At 38.2% G+C, this 18,301-nt stretch overlaps 1 protein-coding gene across 1 annotated transcript in view; it reads left to right on the forward strand.

The window, feature by feature from the left end:
• Positions 1-18,301, forward strand: part of OXCT1 (3-oxoacid CoA-transferase 1) — a 187,469-nt gene that overhangs the window by 26,605 nt on the left and 142,563 nt on the right. Inside the window, exons 5-7 of the mRNA XM_043979700.1 lie at positions 245-394; positions 5,621-5,727; positions 13,217-13,277. Coding sequence (XP_043835635.1) covers positions 245-394; positions 5,621-5,727; positions 13,217-13,277 — 318 coding nt within the window. The remainder of the gene's footprint in view (positions 1-244; positions 395-5,620; positions 5,728-13,216; positions 13,278-18,301) is intronic.

Genomic DNA, 18,301 nt, shown 5'->3' on the forward strand with positions numbered 1-18,301 from the left:
CTGTTTGCAGTAAGAATAGAGAGACATTAATATAATATAAATTTTTTTCTTTTTTTCGATAGCTATACATTCAAAGCATGAAAGTTGCTAATGAAGATAGTTATTGTTTAACATTTTTATGTTAGCAAGGTTAGGGAAGACGAGGTCTGAGTATATATGTAATTCTCTATATAAAGGGAAATCCACAGAGGAGTGCTTAGTAACGAGTACCTATCTGATGCCCCACAATGATTCTCATCTGCAGGGAACACTTGCGGAGCGGATTCGAGCGGGGGGAGCTGGAGTTCCAGCCTTCTTCACCAGTACAGGGTATGGGACACTGGTACAAGAAGGAGGATCACCCATCAAGTACAACAAAGATGGCAGCATTGCAATCGCCAGCCAACCGAGAGAGGTAAAAGGAATGCAAATCCAAAAACCAAAAGTGCAAAGAGCTGCAACATTATTTATTATTTGCAAGTTTAAGAAGCAAAGCAGGGCAGCTAGGTGGCACAGTGGATAAAGCACCAGCCCTGGAGTCAGGAGGACCTGAGTTCAAATCTGACCTCAGACACTTGACACTTACTAGCAGTGTGACCCTGGGCAAGTCACTTAACCCCAATTGCCTCACACACACACACAAGAGAAGCAAAGCATGTTTGCTAGGGGGAAAGGGAATAATTTATTATGAATCTGGTGAAATGTCTAGCTAGACCCCAGTATAAACTATTAGATTTTAATAAATTACTGGTGGCAGCACTGACTGACTTTGCAGTAATCTCTGTTCTAAGAAAGACCAAAACATTTTACTTAGTAGGGAAGCTTCAGAAAGAACCCTGAATTTGGAGTCATAAGACTTGGGTTCAGATCTCAGTTCTTCCATTTCCTAGCTTTGTGACCTTGGACACGTCATTTCACTGCTCTAAGACTCAGTTTCTTCATTTGTAAAATAGGATTTATATTGTAGTACTTATTTCACAGTGATGTTGGAAGGAGCAAATTAGAAAGCTCTTTGTAAACCTTAAAATGCTGTGTAAATGCCAACTATTATTATTTAGAAACTAGCATATAGGTGGCACAATGGATAGAGCACTGGCCCTGTAGTCAGGGGGACCTAAGTTCAAATCTGGCCTCAGACACTTGACACTTACTAGCTGTGTGACCTCACCAAAAAAAAGAAAGAAAGAAAGAAAAAAAGAAAAGAAACTAGCATATATTAATATGAAGTAGAATATTCTTAAGCAATTTCAATTTAAATGAAATCAGGTTAGGTAATTAATCAGCAAGTACTTATTACATGCTTACTCTGTGATGGTACTTTATTGATGTTGAACAAGTGTATGTTAGAATATGGATGACTGATTATGTTTATACTTGAGAATAAAAGAGAGAGCTGAATTATAATAATTAATAAGCATTTATTAAGTGTCTACCATGAACCATTCAAGTTGTATCAGATGCAGGAGAGTTTGTTGATGTTCAGTCATGTCTGAATCTTCATGACTCCATTTGGGGTTTTCTTGGTGAAGATAGTGTAGTGGTTTTATCATCTCCTTCTCCAGCTCATTTTACAAATGAGGAAACTGAGGCAGAGTTAATGCCTTGCTCAGTCACGCAGCTCATGAAGATGAATTTTCCCGATTCCAGGCCAGATACTCTGCCTGCTGCAACCACCTAGCTCATAACAGGACAAAAAGAAAGAATCCTCAAGGAGCTTATACTCCATCTGAGAAAACATCTACCTTATAACAATAATAATAGCTAGCTTTCATATAGTACTTTGAGGTTCACAGAGAGCTATACAAATATATCATTTTATCATAAGTATTCACATTAAATAAATTGTACTTATACAAACATATATTAAATGTTATATATATACATATATATTTATATGTGTGTATGTAGTGCTTTGTAAACTGTAAACACCAAGAGATCGAGTGGAATAATGACTAGAATACTGATGTTGATGACAGAAACATCTGGATTCAAAAGCCACCCCAGACATTTACTAGCTGTGTGACCCTGGGCAAGTCACTTAACCTCTGTTTGCCTCAGTTTCCTCAAGTGTAAAATGGGGATTATGAAAGCACTTACCTGGTCGGTTTGTTGGGGAGATCAAATGAGATGTTAATTGTAAAGCCCTTAGCACATTACCTGGCACCAGGAGGTGCTTTATGAATGCTTATTCCTTTCCCATTCCCCCTCATTTGTAAATTGAGAAGCTTGGATTCAGCCTCTAAGGTTCCTTCCAAATATAAACCTATGCTCTTATGACCATTTAAGAAAAATATTCAAGTGTGTATTTATTTGAGATAAACAGGCTTATTTGTTCAAATCTACATTAAGAGCTTCCATCTCTGATACTTTTCCCTGTCATTAAATTTTTTTGGGGGGCGGAGCAATGGGGGTTAGGTGACTTGCCCAGGGTCACACAGCTAGTAAGTGTCAAGTGTCTGAGGCTGGATTTGAATTCAGATATTCCTGATTCCAGGGCCGGTGCTTTATCCACTGCACCACCTAGCTGCCCCTGTCATTAAATTTTTGAGAGAAACTTGATCTGTGACTTATAGGTTCAGATTAGCCCAATCTCCTGTAGCTTCTTCATCCAAATCTTCCTTTCCTTTGATTTCTTATTCCTCTCTGTTGCTTGTGAGTATTTCCATTGTTTTCCTCAAAAGCAGGGAGATTGAAAAGAGAGAACCAAGGGGTCAGTCCTGGCCTGTGTAATTGAGTCTTACCCCATACCTTCATAAAGGAGACACCTTTTCCCCTGGGCCCTGTTCCTGTCCTCCTCTCCCCCAGCCCTACCTAGTGAAGCAATGGAAATTCCAAAACGGGCTGAAATCAGGAGGGTTAAATTCAGAGCAGTTTGGGGTTCAGAGGGTCTAAGATTTTTACTGGAAAATAGAAGAGCAGGATTAAGTAAAGAAGGACCAGAAACTAACTCCATATACATTATATTCAAACGAATATAAAGGACAACATTGTTGGCATGTCAAAGATGACTTTAGTTTGTCACTTTTCTTTCCTTTCCCCCCATTGTTGTTAACAGAGGTTTTCTCCTCATCCCCCAAATCCCAAAAAACTGACTAAAAAACAAACCCTTAGGAAACTAATTTTTAAAAAATCAGTCAACATACATTTATTTATCTATTTATCTATCCATTCATTCATTTACTTATTCATTCATTTATTTATTCATTCATGCATTTTCCATCTATTTGTTTATTTATTCATCCATTATCTGTTTGTTTTTGTGGGGCAATGCAGGTTAAGTAACTTGCCTAGGGTCACACAGCTAGTAAGTGTCAAGTGTCTGAGGCCACCTATCTTCACCAACATATATTAAACACCTGTTATGTGCCAAACACTGTACTAAGCCCTGGGGATACAAGGAAAGCTATAAGACACGCCCCATTCTCAAGGGGCTCTGGGTTTTGTCTTTACTTCAGGGAGGGGAGGTTCTATAGTGGGCCAGGGAAGAAGAGAGAGAGCCTGGTTTAAATCCAGAACTAGAAAAGGAAACAAGTGGTCCCATCCCTGTGTCCCTTTGGAGAAAAATAATAAGGCATTTCTCAGGTGGGTTGATTCTGGCAGAAGATTCTGGGCTTTCCTGGATGTAGTAGCTGGAAGAAGAAAGGAAAACTACTGATCCACTGCCACTCCTTTCTTCCAGACTGTTTTCCCTTCCTCAGGGAAAATGCCTCTTGTGCCCCTTCCTTCCTTCCTTCCTTCCTTCCTTCCTTCCTTCCTTCCTTCCTTCCTTCCTTCCTTCCTTCCTTCCTTCCTTCCTTCCTTCCTACGTAGTCCTCTTTCTCTTATAAACTTAAAACCCATCCCTTCCAAACTTCCTTTGCCCCTCAAGTTTACCCTCCTTCCTCTATCTCCTTTGGCAGTTGAGTCCCTCCTTAAGACCACAGGAGTCACTACCAAATTGGGAAACCCTGAACTCATTTCCTCTTAGAAATCATGTTATCATGGATGGATTCTCTACCTGGGCAAGTTAATAAACATCTTTGCCTCCATTTCCTTATCTGTAAAATGGGAGTCATAATAGCACCCACCTCCCAGGGATGTTGTGAGAATCAAATAAGATAATAATTGTAAAACACAATGTCTGGCACGTGATAGGTGCTTATTAATAAATGTTAGCTATTATCATCATGATAATATGAATGCTATTATCATTTCCAGTTTGTGGACTTTTATGAGCTCACCTAGAAACCTAAATCACCTTTTGTAGCATTGTTTCTGTAGGAAAAGATTTTTCATGGAGTTGTGGAAAGAGTACTGGGATTAGGAGCCAGGGAACCTGGGTTCTCAAACTTAGCAAGTCTCTAAATGCCCATGGTAATAATAACAAAAATAGCCAACATTTGTATAGCACTTACTCTATGCCAGGCACTGTGCTAATTGCTTTACAATTATTATCTCACAGAGGGCAGCTAGGTGGCACAGTGGATAAAGCATTGACCCTGGATTCAGGAGAACCTGAGTTCAAATCCAGCCTCAGACACTTGACACTGGGCTGTGTGACCCTGGGCAAGTCACTTAACCATCATTGCCCTACAAAACAAAACAAAACAATTATTATCTCACTTGATCCTCATGACAACTCTGGGAGGTAGATGCTATTATCTATCCCCCTTTTTACAGATGAGGGAACTGAGGCAAACAGAAGTTAAATGACTTTACCAGGGTTGTAGAACTAACAAGAGCCTGAAAAGGGATTTGAATTCAGGTCTTTCTGGTGCTTTCTCTACTGCCCCACCTAGCTGCCTCAGTACTCAGTTTCCTCATCTGTAAAATGAAGGGTTTCATAATAAATAACAGCTAGCATTGATATAATGCCTTACAGTTTGAAAAGCACTTTACATGTAAGGTAATCTTTATGGTCCCTCCTAGACCTAAATCTATACACCTGGGAGGAAAGTTCCAACTGACTTAAAAAGAAACTTTGAAAATACAACCTTTACTTGGGGTCCACCTATAAACTTTACATTGACTTCTCATGTTCCAACGGTTCCAAGGCATGGGAGATTTGTTATTCTCCATAGGGTGGTTTTCTTTTTTTCTTTCTTTCTTTTTTTTTTTTAGTGAGGCAATTGGGGTTAAGTGACTTGCCCAGGGTCACACAGCTAGTAAGTGTTAAGTGTCTGAGGCCAGATTTGAACTCAGGTACTCCTGACTCCAGGGACAGTGCTCTATCCACTTCACCACCTGGCTTCCCCCTAGAGTGGTTTTCTTCTGTTCTTCACAGAATAATTTTCAGCAGAAAAAGCTGTCTTTATGAACCTATGCTGAGCAGAAAATGAAATAGTCCAGTTAGTTTTGCTCTCAAAATGTATTCTGAGCTCTGTCCACTAGGTGGTATAGTTGGAATAAGAATAGAACCCTGCCTGGAAAACTGACTCCTTTAAGTGATAAACCAAGAAGATGGAGCCAGGGCGTTCCAGGCACAAACAGTATTTGTTTTTCATTTTTCAGAGCTACACCATGAAAACGAGAGGAATAATATAACACTAAGCAAGATTTTAAAATAGATTTCCTTAAAAATGAATAGCAGAAAGAAATTAGATGTAGTATAGGAATTAGGGCAAACCATATGACCAGCATGCATGTATTTTATTTCTTACAGGTGAGGAAGTTTGATGGACATAATTATATTTTGGAGAAAGCCATTACAGGTGATTTTGCTCTGGTAAAAGCCTGGAAGGCAGATCGTTCAGGAAACATAATTTTCAGGTAACATATATGAACAGTGGTGGTGATGGTGGTGGTGATGATGATATGATTTGGAATCTGTTTCTGTCATCAATATTTTGATTATAAATCAAATTCAAGTGTTTTTACTGAGTGGACTTTTAAAAGTTATTGAGTTGTCATTTGGGGGAGAGCATGGTTCAGTTTTTAAAATGCCTTTGTTAATAACATGGGCAGCTAGGTGGTGCAACGGATAAAGTACCAGACCTAGAGTCAGGCAGATTCATCTTCATATGTTCAAATCTGGCCTCAGACACTTAAAAGCTGTGTGACCCAGGGTAAGTCACTTAGCCTCATTTGCATCTGTTTCCTCATCTATCAAATGAGCTGGGGAAGGAAATGGCAAACCACTCCAGTGTCTTTGCCAGGAAATCCCTAAATGGGGTAAAGAGAGTTGGACACGGGGCAGCTAGGTGGCGCAGTGGATAGAGCACCAGCCCTGGATTCAGGAGTACCTGAGTTCAAATCTGATCTCAAACACTTAACACTTACTAGCTGTGTGACCCTGGGAAAGTGACTTAACCCCCATTGCCTCACTAAAAAAAAACCAAAAACCAAAAACCAAAGAGAGTTGGACACAGCTGAAAATAACTGAACAACAACAACAAGAGTTATCAATTGTTTTCTTATAGAGTCCAGTAGACAGAAACCTGGCCTCAAGGTCAGGGAGATCTATATTTGAGTCATACTTATGACGCATACCAGACTGTGTGACCTTGTGGAGCAAGTCATTTAATCTCTCAGTGCTCTGAAGAATCAGAAAATATTGGTAGGAATTTCCTCATCTGGGAATTCCCTGTGATAATCAGATCACAAGTCTAATCTCTATCCCCTTGCTCTGATATTTTTAATATATAGGACATTTGAACTGCAACAAAACCAAATAAAATTACCTCCTCTTCTCAAATTATGTTGAATACTTATGGAATCCATGATTTTATCTGTTTAGATTCCTTTTGCTGATGTTAATCGCAAGCTTTTTATGCTTTCACATATGGTCATCATGAATCCTGTGGCCTCCAGATCAATGGCTGTGGCCAGCCTGGTAATGAACCTCACTAAACTTGTCCCTTCAGGTCCTTAGGTGAAGGGCTTATAGGCCTGTCATTAGGCCTGTACTCAAAAGAATCACAGAATTGTATGAAAGGTCATCTAGTCAAATCTCTTTTTGAACAGGAATCACCACTATTGCAGTAGTCTATTCCACTTGGTATAGCTCTACTAGTTAGGAATTATTGCTCTACATTGAGTTTAAGTTGCTCCTTGGTTCTGTCCTCTGGGGTCAAGCAGAACAATGCAAATCCTTTCATGTGATAGCTCTCCAGATATTTGGAGACAGTTACCATGACCATCCCCATATTATCTAGTTTTCTCTTTTGTAAACTAGATGTTCCTAATTTCTTCCTCTGATCAATGTATCGTATGGTTTCTAGTTTCCTCAAAACCCAGGTCGCTCCTCTTTGGATGCTCTTTTGTTTAAAAATGTCTTTCTAAAATTTATTTGTTAGAAATTAGACACAGTGTTCCAGCATATATGGTCTCACCAGGAACTATCATCTCTTTTCTGAGCTATATATTTTTTTCCTTTTCCAGGGCAATGAGGGTTAAGTGACTTGCCCAGAGTCACACAGAGCTGTATCTTTTTAAATGAAGTCTAATATGCATTTGCTTTTTTTTTGGTTTTGAGAACAAGAACAAGAACAAGAGTAGAACCTTTTCATATGAGTACTGTTGCCTAAAAATGCCTCTGCCATCTTATAGTTAAGAAGTTTTGTTTTGTTTTGTTTTGTTTTGTTTCATTCATTGTATTTTGTTTGTTTTGGTTTTTTTTTCTTTCATTTTTTTACAGGGAAGTGAGGGTTAAGTCAGGCACTTTTTTATACCTAAGCATGGGGCTTTACATTTCTCTCTGTTATATTTCATCTTCCTGCATTTGGTTGCTTGTTTTAGCCTATTGACATATCTTTGATTAGTTATATAGTCCAACTTTTTCACTGTCCCTCCCAACTTTGTGTCATGGGCAGATTTGATAAAACATGCCATCTATCTTTGACATCAAGTCATGGCTAAGAATGTTTAACAGTTGAGGGCCAGGGCAGATCCCTGGTAGACTCAAAAAATCTCCCTCCAAGTTGACACTCCCACATTAATGAAAATAGCTACTCAATCCATTTCTTTATTTCTTTTTCTTTTTTTTAGTGAGGCAATTGGGGTTAAGTGACTTGCCCAGGGTCACACAGCTAGTAAGTGTGTGTTAAGTGTCTGAGGCGGGATTTGAACTCAGGTACTCCTGACTCCAGGGCTGGTGCTCTATCCACTGCGCCACCTAGCTGCCCCTACTCAATCCATTTCTAACCCAACCTAGCTCATGCCTCTCTATTTCTCCAGAAGGAAAGCACAAGAGACTACCAAATGCTTTGTTAGGTAAGGATAGCTCCGTCTACAAAATTTTGATCTGCCAGGCTAGGAACCCTTTCAAAAGAGGTAATAGAATTAGTCTGATGTGATCAGTTCTTGATGAAACTATGCTCACCCTTAGGGATCACCTCTTTCCTTTCTAAATGTTTACCAACTCTCTCTGATTATACAGTCTCAAATTTTATCAGAAATTAGATTCAAGCTCTATAGCCAGTTATATAGACTTCTTCCTTCCTTCCTTCCTTCCTATCTGTTAGAATCACATTCCTTTGAGAACTTGTTACTATTTGGATAGAGATCTTCTCTTAACGTTTTAATGTATCTATGAGCAAATAGATGGTGCAATGGATAAAGTGCCAGGCTTGGAGATAGACTCACCTTCCTTAGTTGAAATCTAGCCTCAGACACTGGCTGTGTGACCCTGGGCAAGTCACTTAACCCTGTTTGTCTTCGTTTCCTCTTCTGTAAAATGAGCTAGAGAAGAAAGTGGCAAACCACTCCAGGATCTTTGCAGAGAAAACCCCAAAACACAGTCACAAAGAGTTGGACATGGCTGCAAAAATTACTGGACAATGAATAATTTTTAAAATTTGAGTATTGTTTTCCACGGTATAGATTGCTTTCTATCTTATTCTGTGTTCATTTTTTTCTGGTAAATTCTTCATAGTGCCTATCTGTCCATTGTCCTTGGGCAGGTGACATTCTTAGGGCTTTTTGATGTTACGGAGGTAAAGGTACACTGTATAACTGTCCATATATTATCCCTTTCCCTAGACAACCCAACTTCTTTTCTGGCCATAAATGTATTGGGTCGGTGTATTTGATGTTCCTTTTAAATTTTTTAAATGCAATTAATTGTTGATGATATGCTGTAGCCTATTAGACTGTTTATGTTGTCCATCATAACACAATTTTTGAGAAGCCTCAAATTTGCTTTACTTCTCTCCCCTCCTCATTGTCTCCTCTTCCACAGTCTCTTTGCCAACCACTATGTGTCCATGCCAGAGATGACAACCTGGAGGAATTTCCACCCTGACTTTTCCAATCCTTCCCTCTTCCTTGCCATTGGTGACTGCCTTTATGGTATCACCTTTTCAAGAAATCCCCACCCATTGTTCACTTATTCCTTTCCACCTATCTGCAGAACCTTCTCACTAAGGCCTTGCATGCATACCCTTTCCTCTCACCTCACACTCTATAACCCGTGATAAAATCAACTCTGCAATTGTTCCTGGATAGAATGTGGCAATCTCTTTAGATCAAAATGTCCTTGGCTACCAGTTCCTTTGTTAGCTTTTTTCCTTATTAGCATGTAAGCATATTAGGGGCAGGGGCTTCCTGTATTTGTATACCTTTCGCTTAGTGTTTTTAAATAAATTCCTCTTCGTAATGGAAGAGGGATTAGGATCATACATTTAGAGTTAAGAGGTTAAGTGATTTGCCCAGTTATATGGGAAGTAAATGGTAGTGCCAGGATTCCCTAGATTAGGAGTATTTCACTTTGATTTTTTTTTTTGGTCATGGATCCCTTGGACAATCTTGTGAAGTATATAGACCCCTTCTCAGAATAATATTGTATAAAATAAAACTATGAAGGAAACCAATTATATTGAAATAATTACAATAATTTTTTTACATGTTCACACAGCCAAAGGTTTAGAACTCCTACTATAGATCAAAGCTTCTTAAACTGTGGGTCATGACCCCATGTGGGATCACATAACTGAATGTGGGGTCGTGAAAAATTTGGCAACAGTAAAAAAGGCTATGTATGCCTATTTTATATACCTATATATCTGGGATCGCATAAAAATTTCTCTGGTGAAAAGGGGTCACACGTGGAAAAAGTTTAAGAAGCCCTGCAATAGATGATGAGGTGCTCCATATGCCTTTGATTATGGTTGACTAAGCTGCTAACATCAAGCCCTAGACCACTCCAGAGCTTTTAAAGTGAGATTCTAATCAATAAAAAGAATGTGGCTTAAGTGCCCACACTGAATAAACAAAACATATGAAGAATACTACTTGCTTCTACCATAGTCTTTAGTTAGATGAATATCCCATTGAACTGTTCCATTTGTACATGTGATAAAATAATGGGATTTCGCAGATACTCAAAGACCCACCTGGAGATTAATCTAGACTGATTGAATCAAGTGAGAGTGATTGACTGCTGATTAGCCAACTTCAAGTTAACTGGATTGTAATCACACCTGGCTATCCCTTAAGAAGGTATTGTTCTCAGAAGCTAGACTGTGAACTCAACTTGAGAACACCTTCAAAACCAGTAGATTTGGATGATGCCAACCAATCAGCATGAAGCTGTGTGTAAGGACCGCCTCTGTTCCAGACCTATAAAAAGCTTCTACAATCAGCTTGCTGGAGGGTTCCTGATTAAAGCAGGCTCCTGGAGGAGGACTTGAGGAAGAACCCAACCAGGCTGGAACTCTAGGCGAGATAGACCTTTTCGTAACTTTCTGAACTCCATGTTAATACCTGTATGCTTTAATAAATGTTTAATGCCCAAAGACTGGTGCTGAAGCTTCTAATTTAAGGCGATCACACAATATAGATTTTAAACATCACATACATAAATCTTGGACATTGTAAATGTGCAATGAACTGGATTCAAATTTGAATAGGAGGAAGGGAGCAGTCTCCATTACCATTGGAAAATTGTGTAGTACTTTTAATGATTCCAATCTTCTTGCAACAAAAGCCTGCCTCCTTAACATTTCTTCTTGTGATGCCATGTAGCTGTTCATCATACCGCATTGAAATCTATGAGTGATCAGAATTATAAGTCACCCAAAGGAAATTGGAAGGATGCTTGCTTTCTTCTCATACTATTGTAAATTTCCTGCTTTTATTGGGTGCAAACCTCATGCTTACAAATCACCCAGACCTACATACAGGTCTGGTGAGTAGAAGATTAAAGCACATTCTCAAAGAGAACTTGCAATTTATTCTTTTTAACTTCTCAAATGGGAAAAAAAGGGTGTAGGGATTATGTGGTGTTAATTTTATATTGGATCTCTTAAATTAAGACATTTTGGAAGTACATCTAATTTTAGCATTACAGATGTTTTAAATATAGCCTATCTTATTTTGTTCTTTGGTGTATTGTAGGCCTACAATAGATAGTGGTTTTTTTTTAAAATTAGAATGCAAAAATGAGAGATGATTATATTTTTAATGTAATTTGGCAGTTAGATAATTTTCTTAATACTATTCTGATCTCTTTCATAAAGACAGTCTGGTAAGGCATTGTACTCTGTGGAGAGGGTACTACACCTCTGAAATCATGAATTTTTTGAAGTATTGAAATTTCTTTCGTTTTTTATAAAAACTCTATTATTGTGCTCCATTTCTGAGCACTGCACTTAGGCATCTATAATATAGGCATTAAATGATGATAATTGCCCACCATGACCATTTCAATTCTAATAATATTTCACTCCATTGGTAGCTTGGGTTTGGTGTGGGATGCCATTGAAACTTTTGATTCATGGTGACAGAAGGAACTGGATTACTAAGAAAATTACATTTAGGATTTGCTTTTAAAATGTTTTATTGATATGTTTTTACCATTTACATACTTGATTTTTCCCATTACCCACATTACCCTTTCCCCGAGTTGCATCTTCCATTGAAACAAAGGACACTCAGTTGAGCAAAACAAACTACAGGATACACTCATATTACATATATTTGTTTGACACTTGAGTCTAAATAGTATCATGGATTTAGAACTGGAAGTGACCTTAGAAACCATGGAGTCCAGTCCCCTCCCTCATTTTACAGATAAGAAAACTGAGGCCCAGAGAGGTTAAGTAACCTGACATAGGGTCGCATGGCTCATAAGTGTCTAGGGTAGGCCATGAACCCAGGTTCTCCTTATACTAGGTCCAGGCTTAGCTCACTAAACTTCACTGCCTCACCCAAGGTTCATATTTCTCTGGTGTTAAAAATTTTCATATCTTGCCCTGTATTAGACGCCAGACATAAGGGTGGTCTGAAGCAACAATCTCTAAGTAATCTGAGGGGTTTAGTAGTCTTAACAAACATCAGATGGAAAAAATCCTGACACCTCTTAGCATCATTAGCAATTATTTATTAAATGCTTACTATGAGCCAGGCATTGTGTTAAACAGAGATACAAAGAAAAGCAATATAAGACCTTTTTTTCCTTATCCATTTATTCTTGTGCTAAAATTGCATACTTAACATGGTACTTAAGCAACAAGAGTTATAGACTGAATATAGAATGTATATTTCGAAAACTCACTTTCTTCTTTTGAATATATTGATATATTCATTTAGAGTCATGGAAAAATATGCTGTGGTATTAGAAGAGCTCATTTGAATTTGTTCTGGGAAAGCCATTTGTTTATTTGCGCCTGACTCTTTTGTAGGAATTTAGTATTGAAACATTATTGGTAAAATAAGATCGGAACTCTATTGAAAATGCTCTCTAGCTCAGCAGCTTCTGTAGGGGTCATACTATTAAAAGATTCATTTGAAAATGATTCTCACAAGGACTGATCTTTATGGATGACTCAGAAATCACTCAATGATGTTTTGGTAATTTCAGCAACATATTTCTGTTGGATAGAAGATGGAGTTACTTGCTTTTTCCCATATGGAGGCTCACTCCTTTATATTTCTATATATAATAATGAGAGCAAGTTACTCAGTGAAATGTTTAACTATTAAAGCAGTCATATCCCCATTAAAAGGTTTGGGGATGCTATTTTCAAAATATGTTGATGATTCATTAACATCCAGCTTATCTTTATGCTCGTGAGAGTAGGTATGATGAATAATTCCTTTTCTTGTGCATTGAAGACACTCTAAGTAAGACAAATGAAGGGGCCAGAAGTTTTTTTTTCCTCCAAAAAGCTCTCATATTTTCTATAATAAGAAATGTCCATTTTATGTATCACTTTTTTGAATAGTGTGACATATGCATAGAATTTTGTATTTGGGAGGGACAACTACTCACTGTTTTTTTTTTTTTCTCTCCCAATTCTTTCCCCAACGCCCCCCTCAGGAAAACTGCAAGAAATTTCAACCAGCCCATGTGTAAAGCTGCAGGTATCACAGTGGTTGAGGTAAGAAAAGGAAAGAGTGATAATTTAAAAAACGTTATTGCCTGTATCTCAGTATTATTATATTTATATGACTTTAATCCTATTTATTACTGAAGAAAAAATGCTTTATTACAATGCTGAATTGTTGGTTTTCCTGCTCTCTTCAGGAATGAACACACACATACTCAGATGCACATATTCATATATATATATATATATATATATATATATATATATACACACACACATATGTATATATATTCAGAATGTTATACATTATTATGTTTCATTTTAACAGTCAACAAATAAGATTTTTTGGTATATCAACTTTTTGGTCATTTTTAGTTGTCATGTTTTAAGAGGTATGTTGACAAACCCAGTGCACCCATTTCCAGAGATGGGCAATCATGATGGTGAAACTAGGTCATATGAAAAATGTTGGAGAAATGGGAATATTGGCTTAGAGAATAGAAGATTTTTTTGGGGGGGGGAGGGGGTAGTTATATCATAGTTCTCTTTAAATATGTGAAGGATTGTCTTGTGAAAGAGGGAATAGACTTATTTTTGTCCAATATGGAACCTATGTATGGCCAGAGACAGGTGAGTAAAAATTAGAGGGAAAGTTTATTTTCTAAGTGAGGAAAAAGGCTTGGAAGCAAGGTGGAGCTATAGACACATGTGCCAGGGCCCCACCCCTACTAGGGGTGGGGAGCAGCAAGCATGTGACCAGTTTGATTCACCATAGGACATTCCTACTTTGTCCAGTGTTTGTCTTCGGCCAGAGAACAGTCAGTGAATTGTGTGACTAGCCCAGAGACTAAGATCATTCAGAGGGTGATGGCAAAGGATTGTTGTCCTGTCAAGATCAGGGCGCAGCTTGCTTGCTGAGCCTTAGCTCTGGAAACAGGGAGTCTGAATTTTACTTTGTCAGAAACTAACACCAATGGATGGGAGGTATAGGAAAACAAATTTCAACCCAAAACAAGGAAAAATTAGCTGTCTTTTAAGGTAGGGAGTTCTTTAACAGTAAAAGTGTTCAAGAAGAATCTGGATGTCCACTTGTAAGAGATTTTACAGTAGGGTAAAATAATTTGGTAAAGGATTACTTTAGATAATCTCAAAGTCAATCCATATTTTATGATGAACACCATGTTGATTGATGGTAGGAGAAAAGGGTTGGACAATATAATTTAAAAGAGAGAGAACCTGGAAATCAGGAGAATCCAAAATGATCCTAATAGGCTAATAGGATGAGATTTAATGGTACAAATGTTAATTCTGTATTTGGTTTCAAAAACTCAACTTCACATACAAGATGTGGGGAGACAGTGGCTAGAAATAAATTGAATCCCCTTTTCAGTGTATAAGTAGTTTTTACTTATTGAAATAGGCTTTAATGACCTAGTTGTGCAATACTCATATTGAGGATTGGCTGTCAGCTTTCAGCTAGGGCCTTTATAAATTGGTTTTATGTTGATATATTATGGTAATGTACTGTTATATTTTACAAAATGAAATAAACTAGATGAAATCAGCTTATTTCTATCTCTTGAGTCCAAGAGGGAATTTTCTGGAAGAATAACTGTTTCCTAACCCAGTTTCTGTATTTCCTTCCAGCCAATCTTAGACAATTTTACTAAATTAAAAACTAATAGTAACTGGAAGTCTGTGACTGCTGGAAAGAGAGTTGCACCAGAGTCCAGTTCATTGTAAGAGTGGTTCTATTCTTACCTGCCATTAGTTCTCAGAAGAATCTTATTATAGCAAGCATAGCTCTTCAATCCTATGTATCTGAGAGTAAGCCCCTTAAATTCTCTGAGCATCATTATCCTCATCTATGGGGCAGGTAGGTGGTGCAGTGGATAGAATGATGGGCCTGGAGTCAGGAAGACAACTTTCTGAGTTCAAATCTGGCCTCAGATACATATACATAATAGTTGCTGTGTAACCCCAGGGGAATTCACTTAACTTTATTTGCCTTAGTTTCCTAATCTGTAAAATGAGGTGGAGAAGAAAATGGCAAATCACCCCAGTATCTTTGCCACGAACACCCGAAATGGGGCATGAAGAGTCAGACATGACTGAAAAATGACTACACAACCACAGTTCTCATCAATAGGATGAGAGATTTGGACTTGATGACTTTTAAGGTTCTTTTCAGCTCTAGATCTGTGGTCCTTTGGTCCTATGTAAGTTGCCTCAGTTATCAACGATGTTCCCATCAATGAACATAATTAGTTCTTTTTCCCCCAGGGACAGATTCAAAGAATGATATATTGTAGAGACATACAAGATTTGGAATTGGGTGTGGTCTCTAGATCAGGTTATGTTGTTGTTTTGTTTTTTGCATTTCATTTTTTTTTTTTTTTTGGTGGGGCAATGAGGGTTAAGTGACTTGCCCAGGGTCACACGGCTAGCAAGTGTCAAGTGTCTGAATCCGAATTTGAACTCAGGTCCTCCTGAATCCAAAGCCAGTGCTTTATCCACTGCGCCACCTAGCTGCCCCCTGCATTTCATTTTAAATTAATATTTTCTGGTTCAGGAGGCCTGCCTTCAGATTAGGAGCTATTTCTACCTTGGACTTTTACCTACAATCCTTACCTATATTTCTACTGCCCTCATTAATGATATTCTTCCTACACCTTATCTCATCCTACATTTGTTAGTACCTAGCTTTGTCAGTAGATAGAGTGCTGGACCTGGAGTCAGGAAGACCTGAATTCAAATCCAGCCTCATACATTTACTAGTTGTGTGACCTTTGTTTGCCTCAGTTTCCTTATCTGTATAATGGGGAATAATAACAGCACCTGCCTCCCAGGGTTGTGAGCATCCAATGATATAATATTTATAAAGCACATAGTAGGCACCTAATAAATGTTTGTTCCCCTCTTTTACCCCAGCCTCCCTTCATTTTTCTGTGGGATGAGAGGCAGTGTGGTCAAAAGACTTGCTGATCAGGGCAGCTCGGTGGCACAGTGGATAAAGCACAGGTCCTGGATTCAGAAGGACCTGAGTTCAAATCCAGCCTCACACACTTGACACTTACTAGCTGTGTGACCCTGGGCAAGTCACTTAACCCTCATTGCCCCACCCCCACCCCCCAAAATCAAAAAAACTTGCTGATCTTTCCCACTGAACAAAGAGTCATGGGATGTAAGTTTGAATCCAGACTCTTATTACTACCTATGTGACTTAACTCCTCTGGGACTCATTTACCTCATCTGAAAGACATGGGGCTTATATTATATAGTCTCTTAAGTGGGATTTTTGTTGTTGTTGTTGTTGGGTTTTTTGTTTTTTTTTTTTGGTGAGACAGTTGGGGTTAAGTGACTTGCCCAGGGTCACACAGCTAGTAAGTGTCAAGTGTCTGAGGCTGGGTTTGAACTCATGTCCTCCTGAATCCAGGGCCTGTCCTTTATCCACTGCGCCACCTAGCTGCTCCCTTAAGTGTTTTTTTCAAGCCTTAGATCTGCAATTCTCTTATCCCTTTAAAAAATCAGCTCTTGAATTTCAGTGTTTATAAAGAGCCTCCTGGAGAGTGTCTTGTTTATTTTGTTCCTTCAGATTGAGCTCTTCAACCTGTCTCGAGAAGATTTGATAATTTCCTTTGGTAGACTTTACTATGTCCTTGAACATGTACAGCCCTATTGTATTGTGCTCTGCTCTAATCAGACTGTATCTGGAGTATCCTGTTTGGTACTGGGCATCGTGTTTTAGGAATATCATTGACAAGCCAGATTATCCTGATCACAGAGGTGATAGTAGACTATAAAATGGGCATAATAACAAGATGATAAACAGAAAAAGCTGGAGGTTTTAGCCTAGAGAAGAAAAGACTTAGGGCAGATATGATAACAATCTTCAAATATTTAAAGGGATGTCATGTGGAATAGAGATTAGACTGTTTTGCTTGGCCCAGAGGACAGAACTAGAAGTGGCATTTGGAAAATGTAGAGAGGCAGATTTAAGATCAATGTAAGGAAAATCTTTCTATTTGTTCGAACTATCTGCAAGTCAAATGGGCAGCCCCAGGAGAGAGTAGAAAGATGATTGTTGAGAATGTGGTAGAGATGAGATCTTTCAAGATGCAGATTAGAACTTTCCAATATTTAAGATTCTGTGATTCTACAAATCACCCAAAGAAATGGTGAAGGCTTTCCTCGACATTACCATATATACTCAGGTAACAAGGAAGTTTTTCTTAATGCCTTATGCCCATCTTTTAAAAATTCAAACATATTCTTCTTGACTTATTCAACTCTGAGATTGAAATTCAACTGCATCCTTCCAGTAATAATCCTTCATTCTTCCTAAACTTTACTTCCTCCCTGTTCTAGGTTTTGTTGTTCATTCGTTTCAGTTGTCTGGCTCCTTGTGACACCTTAGCTGCCCCTATTCTAAGTTAAGCAATTCTAATTCATTGAGTCTTTTTTCCCTTTTTGATAGAGTACTTCTTTCATACCTTCCACCAAATTCTTTGATCTTTTTTAACTTGGTGAGCCATTTTATTTTTTTGTAGCATCGATCATAACAACATCACATCATATCACATCACAACACAACATAATTTTGGTCCTAAAATTTTACAGGTGGCAAGGACCCTAAAATACAATTATCATGTCATGAAAAATATACTGATCAGAAAATAAAGTAGACTTAGTCATGTGGCAAGAACAGGGATAGCCTTTGGATTGGCATCCTTGGAATGTCAAGAGAAAGTAAGGCCACACTGATGTGATGATAATTCTATTTAAATAATAAAAATAATAGCTGACATTTATAAAAACACATTGAGTCTTCCAAAGCACTTCACATACATTATCTCATTTGATCTTCACATGTTATCATCTAGTCCAACCCTATCATTTTGCAAATGAGGAAATTGAGGCTCACCCAAGGTCACACAGCTGGTTCGGGACAGAGTTAGCATGAGAATACAACTCTTCTCATATTCCCAGTTGAATTCTCTTTTTATTTTGTCATATTATCTCCTCTCTCAAATTTCATATAGTTGTACTCTGTTTGCTTCCTGGAAGTGTGTCCC

The sequence above is a fragment of the Dromiciops gliroides genome, chromosome 1, assembly GCF_019393635.1.
Source record: "Dromiciops gliroides isolate mDroGli1 chromosome 1, mDroGli1.pri, whole genome shotgun sequence".
In the NCBI taxonomy this organism is placed as follows: domain Eukaryota; kingdom Metazoa; phylum Chordata; class Mammalia; order Microbiotheria; family Microbiotheriidae; genus Dromiciops; species Dromiciops gliroides.